The 15,928-nt window shown below is 33.3% G+C and overlaps 1 protein-coding gene across 4 annotated transcripts in view; it reads left to right on the plus strand.

Moving 5' to 3' along the window:
* CNKSR2 (connector enhancer of kinase suppressor of Ras 2) overlaps positions 1-15,928 on the plus strand; it is a gene marked incomplete at both ends in the record, with an annotated part of 238,038 nt that overhangs the window by 73,748 nt on the left and 148,362 nt on the right. For all 4 annotated transcript variants that reach the window (XM_084259165.1, XM_084259166.1, XM_084259167.1 and 1 more), the window contains one exon: positions 13,040-13,081. In XM_084259165.1, coding sequence (XP_084115291.1) covers positions 13,040-13,081 — 42 coding nt within the window. The remainder of the gene's footprint in view (positions 1-13,039; positions 13,082-15,928) is intronic.

Here is a 15,928-nt window from a genome sequence, read left to right on the forward strand (position 1 = left end):
CTGCTTTAACTCACTCTGATGTTTATTAAGACCTAAAAGAGCACTCAACAGAAAATACTAATTTTTTGAAGTTCATAAAATTCAGTTATTTCAAATACAACCTTAAACTTTAAGGTTGACTCTTCCTATTCCTTCTCCTATGCATACTTGCATCTCTAGGGAGATGAGTTATGGGGAAACAGTGGTGACAGCACCGGTCTCCTTGACACAGGTAATGACAGGTTAATTGGTGAGGGGAAGAAAAAGGAATTTCTATGATAAGGACCAGAGGCTCATAGGAAAAAGCTGGTTCTGTAGCTAAAGAAACTTCCCATAACTGTCCAATCTGCTTCTACCCTTCCCAAATAAGTCCAAGTATACATTTCTAAGTATCCTCTAGAATGCATTTGTAGCATAAAAATTCCAGTTTTGATCTGATACCAGATTTGGAATCTGGGCCATAAAGAAATATGGAATATAATGCTACTGGACTATGCAATGCCAGAGTGGGAATTATGAAAAAGAACCTGAGTGTGTGTGTTTAAGGAGGTGGGGGTAAGGGATCTAAAAGTTCAGTTAGGTACCTTTATTGCTTCTGGTTCTGCCTTTTGTATCTTGTTCCTATTTAAGTGCTTATCCCCTAAGTTCTTTGTCAGTTTTTTTCCTCATGCTGCCCTCTTCCGTATTCCCCCGAGTTTTTTAAAAATACCTTTTGAAATGTCTATCCTAGTGCTATTTAGCAGTTACTAATACCATAACTACTAATTTCCTTTTAAAGTCTTATTTTTTCACAGTCCTCCTTACACTACTGAATTTCTCTCTAGTCTTCCTGTTTCTTCCCATTGAAACTACATAAATGGTCTCCTGCCTTGTTTCCCCTAGAGGATTCTGAACTGACTTTTAGAATTTAAATGTATTTGCCCAGGCCTTTCTATTCACTTTTTTAACCCATCCTTAAACTCATATCATCTGTTTAGATCTTACTTTTTAATTCATTTAAAAATAATTAACAATTTAAACTATATAAAATTTTTTTAATAAATTTTATTTTTATATTCCCCATACAATTGCAACCCCCTTATTTTGACCCCAATCCCTCCCCTCCCCGTCCCCCCACCCCCCATAGTGTGTCTCTGGTTCATAAAACTATATAAAGTTTTAATAGACAGGCATTAATGCTATTTTGAACTTGGTGGAGTATTTTTATAATATATTATTCAGACTTGTTCCTCAGAATAACCAGATGACATACATAGACGAAATATCATTATCTCAATTTTGGAAGTGAGTAAATGGAATTTCTAAGAAGAAAGAGTGACATAATCAGTAAGTGACATGGCCAGCACTTAGATCCAGGTGCTTCGTCATGGTTTATAATACTTTCTATTCATTGCTTCTCAAGTGCTTCATCTTAAAATCAAGTAAAGTGCTTTTTTTTTTTTTTTACAAATACTGATTTCTACACATCTTCTGAGACCTATAAGACTCTCTGCATTAAGGCTTAGCATCAGTATTTTTCCAGTCATGCCTTAATTGATGCTAATATGATATAAAGTTGATCACCACTGTGCTATCTTCATACATTAATCCAACAGAATTAGACCTGTCTTTTGAAACATCATACATAAGTTATTAATGAAAATGAAGGGTCATTGTGTGTTTGTAATAAAGGGAAAACCAGTGCTAGAAACCAGTGTGGTTTCACCAGTCAGGCAGAAACCAAAATTAGTAAAATAAGGAGGAATAATAATATTAAGAACCGTATCGTGCTCTACATGGATTACATCATCAAATTATAACATATATCTACAGCATAGACTTTAATGAAGATGAAGCAGCAAACCAAAGAAAACATAGAACTTACTAGTTATAGGCACAGATTTCCTAAGGCATTTTGCCTCTGTTGAAATAGTTTTTAATAACCCAGTTCCTTTGGATTGGATCAGAATGGCCACCAGCATCAGATAGGTAATTCAGGTGAAATTAGAACCTGACATAAATGAAATAATTGATTGAACTTATAATTCACAATTCCAGGTTGGTCAGAATTAAGTACTTAGGTTAGGTAAGCATAAATCAAACTTATAAAAATGAGACAGTTAGAAATACAAAATTAGAAAAAATAAATTGGCATGAAGGTAACAGCATTGTAATCTGAAGTTGGCTGAATTACAGTTTGTGAGGAGTGGGATAGCACCTCTGAAAAAATAGCCCTCATATTTCCCAAAAAGAAGAAATAAGCCTGTGAAATTCGTGGAATAGTTGTTTCATAATCTCTAAATTGGTTAGGTCTTCATTTGCATGTTCCCTACTTTCCCTTGTATTTGGTGGAGGGTTATCATCAATAAGATAAACTGAATTAACCTGCAGTAACAAGGCAAAAGTAGTATGGCTTTAATAGCACTCATGTCTACTACCCAGGCTCCAGCTGCATCCTGTGTTGCTGTGAATGTATTCCATGTCGTCTCCATTTCAAAACCCAGGGTAGCGTCTTTTGAAAGACTGTTGGTCATATTAGTAGAAGTAAAAGAGAATCTGGTGAAATGCACTGGTTCTTGATGTTTCTGCATGGAAATGAGGCATAATACTTCTGCAGACATTTCATTAGAAAAAGTTAGTCCATGTTCATGGTTAACTTCAGTGGCTCAAGGAAGTTTACTTTTCCTATAATGAAGGAAAGTGTGTATTTAGAAATCATAATCTGTCACAGCAATGAATATGATAATTCTATTATAGTATTATACTAGGAATTTTAAGGATAACAAAACTTTATTTAAATAGAATAATATTATGAGGGAAATATTTAAATATAAAAGAAACTACTTGGTAAAGGTGAAGTTTGAAAAATTTAACTTCCCTCAGTGCATGCGCCTGTGTGTGTGTGTGTGTGTGTGTGTCTATTTTAAGTATAGTTTGTTGGAATATGGGCGGTAGTTTTGGTTTGAGGAAGCAGGAATAAATGACCTTTTGAATTATCTCAAAGCATAGAAGTCAGCCTTATAACCACTCAGTGTTACTATCAGGGAATCTTAAATGGACACTGATTTTGTAAAATGTTTCTTTTGAATGTATACCAAATTAAGCCCAGATTTAGGCTGGTATTACTTGGACAATTTAGCACTTATTAGAATTTAAATATCTTGTCATCATTGATCTCATTTATTGAGTGACTGGGTATAAATGGCAATTTTTCAAATTTTACATAGTAAAGAGAAATTGTTACATTTTATCCATGAAAATGCAATCTAATTAAATAAAAGTGGAAGAGAAATATGGCCTAAAGAAATTTTTCAACTAGTGCTTGGAATTTTTTCAAATATGACACTATTTGCTTTCTAACAGTCAGGTGAATGATCTTGATTTAAAGAATTAATGTTCGTATTGTTATTTATAATGGAGCATGGTGCTTATCTTTGCTCGAATTCTTTAGTAGAATTTGTCACAGGAAAAAAATTGTCTCCCATCTCTTAGACACTTTAGATTTTCTTCCCCAGTGATATATTAGATGGTCATTACAATAAGTAACTTGAACATCTGGAAGCTAGAGAGGCTTTTTATTACAAAGAAATATTAGCTTCACTGAATGAATGTAAAATTCTTCATATAGTTCACAAATCTTCATGCAGAGAAAGACCCAATTATTTTTATGGAAAATACATGCTGAGATCGTGCAGATTAAAGTTTAAAATCAAATTCACATTTAAAATGATTTTAAAACTGTGAAACTCAGTCTATTTTTGCACAAAATAGGAATGTGAAGAAACTAAATATACTAGTTTCTTTGGGAATTAGAAATTTCATTTTTTAAAAAAAAAAAAAGACTTCAGAAATTCTGTTTGTTTGGGTTTTTTTTAATATTTATTTATTTATGCATACCAGAGCTGGGGTACTGGCCAGAGATGCAGGGGGTGAGAGGATTCACCAGAGACAGAGTGGGGAGTAGAAGAGGCAGATTGACTGAAATACACTGCTGGGGGAGCAGCGGGCGAGACAGGGGAGGTCTGCTGCGCCATGTGCGTTACTCCCTGGCCAGCCGGGGATCGAACTCATGCTGCAGAGGCTGCAGATTGCTTCACAGTGCAGTGCTTAACCCCTTGCGCCACCAGGGAGGCCCCTAGAAATTCTGTTTTTATACCTAATCTATAAAGCCAATGCAAAATGTTTATTATGGAATTCAATGCCTTTGGGGACCAGAACAGGCCGATCTACTGCAATACACTGCTAAGGGGAGCAGTGGGCGAGACAGGAGAGGTCTGCTACTGACACTGAAATTTTCTTTTTTTTTTTTTTTGACATTGAAAATTTCTAACCTGAGTTCTTATTAATGATGATCAGAGTAAAGCAATACTGTAATTTGAATACATCTTCTAACTGATTGGTAAGTCAGTGGCCTTTATATTTGAAAAGAAGAAAAACTAAGCTTAGGATTTTTCTCATACATTTTTCAGAGCCTTTACAAATCTGAGAATCTTATAACTAAATACTCAGTTTTGCTACTTGTTCAGTTTTTGACATTAATAATGTAGGTTTTCTTAGTGAGATATAAAATGTTAAAGTATTGAAACAGAGCCTCAGAAAAACATGAAATACAGCTTATTTGTACTTTATTGATAATTAGTCAAAAAATATTCTAATGATTTTATGTGCCAAATTAGTCAAACAATATTCTAATGATTTTATGTGCCAAACGTTGTTACCTGAAGCTTCTACAGTCTCTTTTCTAGTGTTTGAATAGAGAGATGTTAAGTCACTTTTATATAAAGATGTTTGTTTCACTCAACAGATTGTAAGGGAAACTTTATACCCAAAGCCGTTTTGTACTGAACATCATCTTATGTAATAGATTTAATGAAAGCAAGTCAGAAATAAATCAGTAGAAAACCTTATTGGCAGAATTCTCCCTGATAATTCCTTACTCCCCTTAAATCATATTTCTAACAGGGGGATTGATATCAATGCCACATTTGATCATGACACTTTTCTGTTTTTATATTCTTAAATGGATAACTTATCATGTACAAGATAAATTATAAGCTCTTTAAAATGGCTGAGTGCCAACATACTGCATCAGCCTCTTGTTTCAGTACTTCTTACTTCATAATTCATATTCCAGTGACCTAAAGCTGTGTTTACTACTTACCGGCATATATCAGGTTCTCATTCCCTATGCCTTTCTTTTTTTTTTTTTTATTTATTTATTTTATTTATATATTTTTTCATCATTTTTCATTTTTGCACAATGTATGCATTTTTATCTTGGTTATAGTCCCCATACAATTCCCACCACCCTTGTTATAATAAAGTAAAAATCAAAATAAACAAGCGACTATAAACCAGAGACACACTGGGGGGCGGTGGGGAGGGAAGTAGGATCCCTTTGCCTTTCTAGTGCTGTCCCCTCTGCCTTCAGGGATACCTCATCCATTGTTGATATAACCCCTATTTCAGATTACACCTTTCAAAGTCAACTCATGCTTAACTTTCATCAAAATCCTTTTTAATTTCCTCACACTGCTTAATTGGATGTATTTATCTTTGCTTAACCCCTTCTAACCATCTCTGTCTTTTCTGCTACCAAATTACATTGTATGCTATTTTTGCGGTGTTTCTGTTAGACTTTCAACTCTTTATTTTTTTTTTTAATTTGACCCTTACTTAACTCCTTGTGTTTTTTGGAGAGCCTGAGAATATTTTTCTCTACACCACCAAGTAATAGCACATTACTTGGCATAATGCTTTGGTAAGAAGTCAATCATCAAGAACTATTCCTTGAGTAGAACACCTAACTAATGTGTTGTAGTTGGGTAAGATGTATGTTAAACATCCTTCCATAATGTAATTACAATATTGATTAATATAGTCATCTAAGCAGATAGTTATTTGAAAGGTAGTGATGATCCATAAATGGATGTGTGAATATAGAATATATCAGTATATGTCGTAGGCAGAAAATGACTAATGTTGTAGGTGTGGAGATAACCCAAGTAGGGAATTATGGAAACAGAGCCTGTTGAGTTGGAAGGGACTTAAAGGATCCTCTAATCAACCTTCCATCCAGTCTATGATTATGATAACAGGTAATGAACATTTACACAATATTTTATAATTTACAAAGTACTTCTGCTCTTTCACTGGATGTTCTCAGGTAGTTATTATTTTGTTATGATGCTCATGGCTATTCTGTGAATACAATACTTATAAGCAGAGCTTTTTTTTTTTAATCTACTAATTATAGCTGTCTGGTAGGAAAAATTCATAGGGTCTGCCATATAATATAAAATACAGCTAGCCATGATACAAAGAAAAGACTTTAAAGATAGTTGAGAAAACAAATTCAGTAACTTCCCTGATTTCTCTGGGCCTCTGTTCATCTGTAAAACTGGGGATATTAGGAGACAGCCCAGCCACATTCTTCTCCCATTCTTAGTTTATTGTTCTTTCAATGTTAAGGATTATAACCCTATTTAACATAATGAAAATTTTAGCCAGTTCTTTTAAAAATCATTCATTTTAAAGTTTCAATAGATACCATCTTTTACAACCTTCCTCCTTAGTCCTGCAGTAATGCCAGAACACTAACAAACTGGTGGTCATTGAATTTTACCTTAACTGAGTTATGTAAGCATGTTTATTTTTGGTGTATTTAAGTTAGCTTATCGGGATAAACTCAAAATTGCCTCTGTCTTCTTTCCCTCCCCTCATTGTTTATCCTGTTGTTTTGATCCTGCTTCTCAGAAAATATATCGTTCCTTTTCAAACCTTGATACAGTTCTTGGAAAAGTACTTTATAGTAGTTGTTTTTTGCACATGTAAACTCCCTACCCTTGTTCATTTCAACTAGAGTTTCATCTCCATCATTATACTACATTGATTTTTTAGAGTTTATTGTCATTTTGCTAAGTCTCTCATTTAAATTTGACACTGTTTATAACGTGTCCCTTTCTTGAATTATCTTTCCTTATCTGTGTGACACCACTTTTCCCAGTTTTTTCTGATCATGAAACTTAGTCTGGTTCCTAAACATAAACATTGTTTGAGAGTCTATCCTCCACTATCTTCTGGTTATACATACTCTGTGATGAATTAATTGGTTTGAAGCTATTTTGCATAAGGTTAACCATTATTAAAAGTTTGCATAGATCATTTCAATCACTTCAATGATCATTTAAATATTACTTATAAGCAAAACATTTTTATTTTATTTGTGTAATATATGTACTAAAAAGGGTCATGAAAATTTATATTTATAATTATGTAGTTCTGTGAAATATATATAGTAGCAAAGACATGCTGTTTCTTTTTACTATTTCTTTATGTATTCAAATTAGTATCCTGTAAATTATTTTTATGGTTATATATCATACAGAGTTGAGAAATAATTGTACTGAGCAATATGTCTCCAGGTGCTTAGAATTTGTTATAAAGTATGGAACACAAATGGTAACATGGACGGTAGAAATTTTTCTATGTATGCTACTGAGCACCTGCATCATTCACAGGAAGGATAACTGATTATAATCCTGTGTGTCTCACTAGGAATTTGGCCCATTTAAATTTCCATAACAATGTATGGAAAAGGATAAAGAAGAAATGCAACTGTTAGTTTGCCTGTACATTAAAATACAGCATGAAGTACTGTAAATTGTTGCTGGGAGTAGATAGTGGCAAAGTTCTAAATCCAATTTTAAAAATCAAAATTTAATCCTAACCTAAAAATAACCAGAACGTCATAGGTGTACCTTTCCATGGATGAGCAGGTTTATAAATTTATATTTCTCCATATTCAGTGCTATTTTCTTTGCCAAACTTTTAGGAAAAGATTTGACTCTAAGTGTAAATAAAACTCACACTTGAGAATCAGATATTTTAAAATCATATTTTAATGGAAATAAAATAACTAAGAAGATGAAACCTGCAAAGTGCCTCAGGCTCTTTAAATATTTAACATGACAAAATGAAATTTTGTCCATAAAATTAAAATTACATAAAATTACAGCTTGATGAAATAGAATATAGTCATTTACTTTCTATTCTTAATATAAAGTAGCAGTTTACTTTTTTTTTTTAAAGATTTATTTATTTATTTGTACAAGCACTGGGTACAGTCAGACGCGCGGGACGGTGAGAGAAATCACCAGAGCCAGAGCGGGTTGCAGAACAGGCAGATTGACGAAATACACTGCTGAGAGGAGCAGCGAGCGTGCGTGGTAGGGGAGGTCTGTTGCCCCATGTGGGACCCTCGCCAGCGACCGGGGTTCGAACCAGTGCTGCAGAGGATGCGGGCAACTTTGCAGCCCAGCGCTCAACCTCTGCGCCACCAGGGGAGGCCCAGTATTTTACTTTTTCGTGTTGCTCTGTATTTTTGTTTTGTTTTTATTATGCTGTATCTTACCCTTTGTGAAATCCTTTGACTTTTAATAATGAACAAGCTGATCTGACTGAAAGTACAGGTATAAACAAATAGAAGCAGTTATTCAAAGTAGTCAGCTAGGGGCCTCCCCGGTGGCTCAGCAGTTGAGCGCTGGGTTGCGAAGCTGCCCGCAGCCTCTACAGCGCCAGTTCGATCCCCGGAGGGTCCCACATGGCGCGCAGACCTCTCCTGCCGCCCGCTGCTCCCCTCAGCAGTGTACTTCTGTCCTTCTGCCTGCTCTGCTCCCTGCTCTGGCTCTGGTGAATTCTCTCACCCTCCCTCGCTTCTGACTGTACCCAGTGCTTGTATGGATGTATGGATGGATGGATGGATAAATAAATAAATAAATCTTAAAACAACAACAACAAAAACAAACCAAGACAAAGTAGTCAGCTACTAGGGGGAAAAAATAAAGGTTATTAGGAGGGAAAAAAGCAATCTATCCCTAAATTGGGGGACTGTGACACCAAAACAAAGAGGTCTGTGTGAGCCACCAGAGATTACTTTTAAATTAATTAACTGATGGATGAATTCTGTATATTTGATCATCTTTGTTTTAGTTTGCATTCTTTTACCACATGATATGCATTACATCAAGCATTTCTCAAAATCATCTTAGAGGATCCTCACTTTGGACCAGCATTTTTGGGTATGCTGCTGGAAATCAGCATTTTAGCCCACTCCCCCATTGATACTTACATAACACAGAACTAAAATTACTTCAGTAGCTTAATTCTTTTGAGTGTAGTTATTATTGCTTGTGCTGTAATGCTGTTATTTTCTTTGCCCTAAAGACCTGTTTTTTTTCCCAAACCCAATTTAAAAGCTACCTTTCCTGATTTAAAAAAAAAAAATTGTTGGGCCTTCCTGGTAGCACAAGGGATTAAGTACCGCACTCTGAAGCAATCTGCAGCCTCTGCAGCATGAGTTCGATCCTCGGCTGGCCAGGGAGCAACCCACATAGCAAGCAAACCTCTCCTGACTCGTCCGCTGCTCCCCTCAGCAGTGTACTTCGGTCAGTCTGCCTGTTGGGTTCCCCACTCTGTCTCTGGTGAATCCTCTTACCCCCCGCATCATTAGACTGTACCCCAGCTCTTGTCTGCATAAATAAATCTTTTTAAACAATTGTTGAACTATCGTTTGCTTATAACGTCATATAGGTTTTAGGTGTATGACATAAATCAACATCTGTATGCCACCAGAAGTCTAGTTTTCAAATACAGTTGACCCCTTAGCCCATGTACTTACAACTCTTTCCCCTTCTCTCTGGTAACCACTGTTTTGTTCTTAAGAGTCTAGATTATTTTGTTTTGCTTTGTTCAGTAATTTTGTTTCTTTACTGACCATCTATGAAATCTTATGGTATATCTCTCTTTCTCAGTTTTACTAATTTCACTTAACACAATACCCTCTGGGTTTACCTGTGTTGTTGCAAATAGCAAGATTTCATCCTTTCTTTATGACTGAGTATCATTCCTTTGTGTCTCTATGCAATGCATTATATCAAGTCTTTTTAATAACCAATTCTTGGCTAGTGTGAATAATGCTGGGATGAGCAAGAGGTTAGAGATCTCTTTGAATAGGTATTTTGTATTCTTCAGACTGATTTATTTTTTAAGACCTAGTTAGTTGTTTCCTGTCTTTTTTATAGTAATGGTGGATATCCCAAAAGTCTTACTGCAGATTTAAGCTTTAATAATTTCATGTGTAAATATGCTACCAAATAACAAAAATACGATTTTAGTTTTTCAATTTATCTTATAGTCATTGAGTTTTGTTTATTTTATATGGTAAGTTTTTAATTTCAATATTTGTATGTGACAGTTTTTTAGCCTGATGTGAAAACATGACCACCTCAGTGATCTGCTGTATTTCTCTGAGACTTTATCTTATGGAGTCAGGTCAGAACTGTCAAGTATGCATCAAACTTCATTCTTTGAACAATCTTACATCTAGGATTACAGATGTAATCCTTTTAGTCACTGGGCAGCAACTGATGAAAATTTTTACAAAGTTTGAAATTTGACTTGGACTATATATAGCTAGACCCCCGTGGCTGTGTTGAATTTTAATAAGAAATATAGTAATATTTTAAAAATTTAAGTATGACTTTTCACATGTTGATTTGTATAATTTATGACATTTATACTTCTAAAGTTACTGAAACTAAAGATCTCATTAAGGCTGTGGAATTCTCCATGTTTTAACTTATTTGTGTGAATGCCTGTCTTCTTGAACTGCACTTCTGTAAGTCAGGGGCTATGTTTTATTTGTCTTTGTCTCTCTAGCATAATTGATTAATATTTTTCAATGAAGAGGAAAAGTATATCTCTTGTATATTGTCCAGTTAGTTTAATATACTTAATATTAAACTGTAACCTAGTAAATTTTGATATATTTAGTAACTTAAACTTTAGCATCAACTTATTTCATATTTAATAATATTTCCTGTTTTCATCTATTATGTTTACTATCCTTTTAGATCTTCAAATTACTCAATCTTTGTCCTGTGAGACTCCTTCATGTTGACTCCTAAGTCCTATGGACACAATCCTTATTGTCCTCAATGGCTTCTTTCTAGTGTCACTATAATCCAAACTCATTTTTGCACATTTCCTATCCCAGGTCTGAAATCACATTTTCCAGGAAGGCCTCAAACTGGGGTTTCATTTATTACTATGTTGCTCATTTTTGTCTATACCCTTTCAACGGGCAGTGCTTAGAAATACAAACATACAAATTGTGTATTTTTGTTCATAATGCATCAAGAAACTAAAGTTTTTATTTAGCCTCCTAAATATGTTTCTAACTTTCTCCAATGCTAGTCATACGTCATACTTATCAGTGACACCAAGAGAAAGAGTGGTCACAGGTGCCTTCATCTAATTGTTTGCTTCCTCCTATAAAATACATAGAACACTTTCATCAAAACAATAACAGATTAGTAGCACTACTACCAACAATCAATATGATGACTGAAAATAGCATAAGATTTTTGATAGTTTTTTGATAGATTTTTGATAGTAAGAGTTTGATATACTAGGGACGTGCAAGTAAAGCATTCTGTTTTAGAGAGATGTGAAATAGTTACTCTCTGTGTGACTATTATTTCACTAGCAGGATATATATATTAAGCTCATATTTACCTTTTTCTTGAGGAGAATCGCTTTTGAAGTTTGAGCATTTAATCATATCCTCTGATTCTGGGAAGGTAGGTAAACAAAGAAACTTGTATCCATTACAGCTGAAGCAAACTATGGAGGCAGCATGGGAACTGGGCAACTTCCCAGCTTTTCCCAAATCATATCTTTCTAATGTAATTGTGTTTGAAGTGGATTCTTTCAGAGTGCTTTCAAATTCAAGTGAAAGTACAAATGCTCTTTCCAAATACATAAATATCTTCTCTATACCTTGACACCTTTGTGTACATAATACCTAATTATTAATAGTTGACTTTATGTAAGTATATAGACAGAAATATGACCATAGTCCTAGCAAATTTCTTTAGCAAAGGAGCTTTCCAGAAAAGTGATACCCAAACTTTCAGTATTTCTATTAGTTTGTGAAATGAATTAGAACCAAATATAACCTTTAAAACATTTGCACCTGATAAGAATATATATTTCTCTGACAAGATAGCATGGTGAAAAGGCATTATCACAAACTATGTTGAATATCATTTCTTTTTGTTAAAAAAATGTTGGGGGAAAAATGAAACGGACTCTTATTCTTTGACATAGGCAGTACCATGGAATATGGACTTTTTTTTTTTTTCAAAATTTGCCAAATAATTAACATTTTTATGTAAAAGTAATTAACTTTAAAATCTTTAAATAATGATGCACAAATTAAGAACAATAATTTGTGGTCAACATGTATTTATCATTTACTGTATGACAGATAGTATACTAACCCATTTTTCTCATTTTCTCATTTAATTCTCATAATACCCTTTACAGGTTACTAGTAATATTGTCCCCATTTTATAAATTCCTTGAGGAAACTGAGCTGTAGAAACATTGAAGTGTCTAAGCAAAGATCACTTTGCTATGTTATTGGTTAATTTTAAGACCATGGTGTTTTAATATTTTATAACTTCAGATGCTCAAATTTAAGCAATAACTATAAACCTGATATTTATTGGTACAATGTATCAATTTTAAATGTATAAAATATATTTAATAGCCTACAGTAGTTGAAAATATGACTATGAGATTTTGATATGCTGAAGTAAATTTTAGAGTTTTTCTCAGTGTCCCAATCTATATGTTAGTATTTGAAATGATGGAAATAATACAACAAAATACAGTTATCACTTGTAAAAGTATAGGTAGAAATGTTTGCAATAATTTTTCCAGCATTTGTTACTAATAGTGTATTTAATGTATATATTTCTTTACTATGTGTGTTTGAAATTAGTAAAATTATAATGTGCATTTAAGCAAAAACAAGACTAACCCTGTAACTGACTATCAGAGGTAACCACTATGAATATTTTGATATAAAATTTCTGGTGTGTTTTCCCATTCTTCTAGTTTTGCTTGAATTGTCAAGACCTTTTCAAATTATAGTACAATTCCTGAGAACGTATTTTAAAAGGGATGCTTAATTTTTTTTAAACTAATGCATGTGTTTCTTTTTTTTTTTCAGGATTGTACTGTATATGAAACAGAAAATAAAATTCTTCATGTGGTAAGTATACTTGAATTTATTTTCATCCTCATTAGAAAATATTTCTTTGTTTAATAATTCAATTAAAAGTTACAGCCTACAAATTAAAAAAAGTGAACCCTGTATATATCATAGGAAAATGACAAAATAATCAAATCATAGCAAGTTATATTAGTTTTAATGGTTCTATGATATGTAAAAGGAAAATATGATATAATATTGTAAAGTTGCAGTTTATATTAAGGTTAGAATATAATAAATACAATAAAGATTCTAGAGATGAGAATTTTCAATTAGAAATTTTTCACTGCTAATCTGATTTACCTCTCATCATTTGGATGAAATACTTCATAAAATAATCAAACTGCTTTTACTCTGTTTCTAAACTCACCCAAGAACCTTTGAAATTTTATTTTTAAAATATTTATTGAATCAATTAATGACTTTGCAGATCTTTTATTAGTAGAAATGGGGTCTGGGTACATTATACTTTGGAGAAAGTCATCTCCTTTCTTGTTAATGAACAATTTTCTGCCTTTTTTTGTAAATCTGTACCTTGGTTGATACTTAATCTCTCTCAATAACATTTTCACTTCTGGTGTGAGTGTATGTAATTTCTGCATCTTCCAGCCACTAGGTTGTGAAGATCTCTACACTTGACAAGGATACTTGTCTGTTTTATTCCTGCTTTCAGTTGATAGGTTTTATGTTTCTGGAATGTTTGAATATTTTAAAAAGAAGATGCTATTTTGTATTTTTTGTATATATCTGAGTAAATTTTAAAATAACTTCCCTAATATTATAAGGAGAAAATATTAATTCAGAATGCCTGTTGCTTTTGTTCTCTACTACATAAGTGTCTGAGTAACCCCCCTTCTAACCCTCTTCGCCCTCATTGTGCAGCAGTGATTGCCATGGTGATTTGTAAGGCTAGTCGGAGGCATAGACAATGAATGTCCTCTTTTCTCTGTTAGTCCAAGAGAGAAAATAATTACCACCATCCTTTTCATCCACATATAAAATATGGAGAATAGAAAAAAACTAACGTTTATCTAGAGTTTTTTGTAGTACATGGTAGTAGTTTAGGTCCTGTAAACATAGTTTACCTAATTCTAATTTTACAAACAGCAAGATGTTACAGTGCTCAAGTGTTGAGCTGATACCAAAGCCTGCACTTGCAATTGCTGCCAATTCTACCTCTCTGAGATTTTCTGAACTGTACTGCCTTATTCTCTGTGGAGTGCAGGGCTACCACCTAGCTCTGCCTGTGGTGTTAGCAGCTAAGCAGCACGAATAGATCCTTTTCTTCCTACATTTTATTTCCTATGAGTGGCTTTTTCTTTGGCATTGAAGTTCCAATGACAATGACTGTTCTTTCTGAAATATTGAATTTACTCAATTGGACTGGTTTGCTATTGTGAGTTCTTCAATACATTTACTGCCAGGCTCTTATTGAGGTCACTGTGTGTTACACAGACTGCTATTTATAAAGTTTCTCCAAAGTAATCTCTTTCTGGTGCTGGTATCAAAAAGAGTTGTACTTTTCCTTATGCATTATTGCCGATGCTTGGCAAGTATGTCTCATGGTATTCATTTTGTATGTTGGCTTCATTCTTCATTCTAACTTATATCCATGATTTCTCTTTACTTTGTCTTTCTCACTTAACATACATATGGTATGTATTTTACATTTGTTGACATAATCTTTTGCATGAAAGAATAATTCTAATAGAAACAAATGGACACTTAAAATTGATATTCAAGTGTCAAAAAAGGAAATGAAAATAGTGCACAAGAAAAAATCTCTAGGGCACTGCAGAAACATGAACTTTGTTTCTGAAGAAAATTCAGATTCTACCATGTGACAGAATAACCGAAAGCTACTTAAATGATGAAAGAAATACTGTGGGATTTCTTTTGTACAAAAGATTTTAAATGTAATTTTAATTAAGTACAAAATAGTTTAAATATAATTAGGCTAAGGAAATAAGCTCTTTGGATTATAAAATGATTTGAAATTTATTAAAAATAATAACCAGATATTAAATTAATTTCTTAATTAAATTCTTAATAATTGATTCATTATTGCTATATTGCCATTTCATTTATCTTTCTCAAAAGCCAGATTCTGAGGTACTTGCTGTTAGAAATGAGTGACAGCATAAATAACATTGAGGAAGTTTAGGAATGAATGCAGTAATTTGCTTTGGTGATTTTATATTTCAGCTATTGATACTTGAATGATTCTGTTTAATGATGATTGAGAAAGTAGATGGCTGCAACTTTATGAATTGTACTGTTTTGATTGACATTAACCAATTAATTCAGCTCAGAAAACACTTGCATTTTCATGTTATTCCACTTTCCTTCCTAACCTTTTAATTCAGACTTAGCCCAAACTGCACTAAAGGTTTCATACTTGTTTGTTACTTTGCCTGACAATAGGAGTTTTTAAAAAAATATATACTGTACCACTTGGTATATGATGCAGAAATACTTTCTGTAAAATAAAATTTTAGAGAAAATATCTTTGCAGATTTCCTGTAATGTAGGAGAGATCACTTTGAGTCTACAGAACTGTGTTTGAATCCTAGTTCTGCCATTTTCTATATGCAATGATTTAACTTTTTTTGAGGCTTTGTTACTAATATGTAGAATGGGCATATTAATTAATATCTTCCAAGTATGATTGTTTGTAATCTGAGGATCCTCTTTCCAGTATTTGAGTATTTTTTTTTATTTCCTCTTTCTTTCTTATATGCAACAGAAAGTAAAACGCCTGGGTTTTGATATCATTTGTTTAGAATGAAATATTTGAGCCTATATAGCTGATGAGAGATTGCAGTAGCTTGTGATACTCACTGTAAC

The sequence above is a fragment of the Talpa europaea genome (genome assembly GCF_964194135.1).
Source record: "Talpa europaea genome assembly, chromosome: X".
Taxonomy (NCBI): Eukaryota; Metazoa; Chordata; class Mammalia; order Eulipotyphla; family Talpidae; genus Talpa; species Talpa europaea.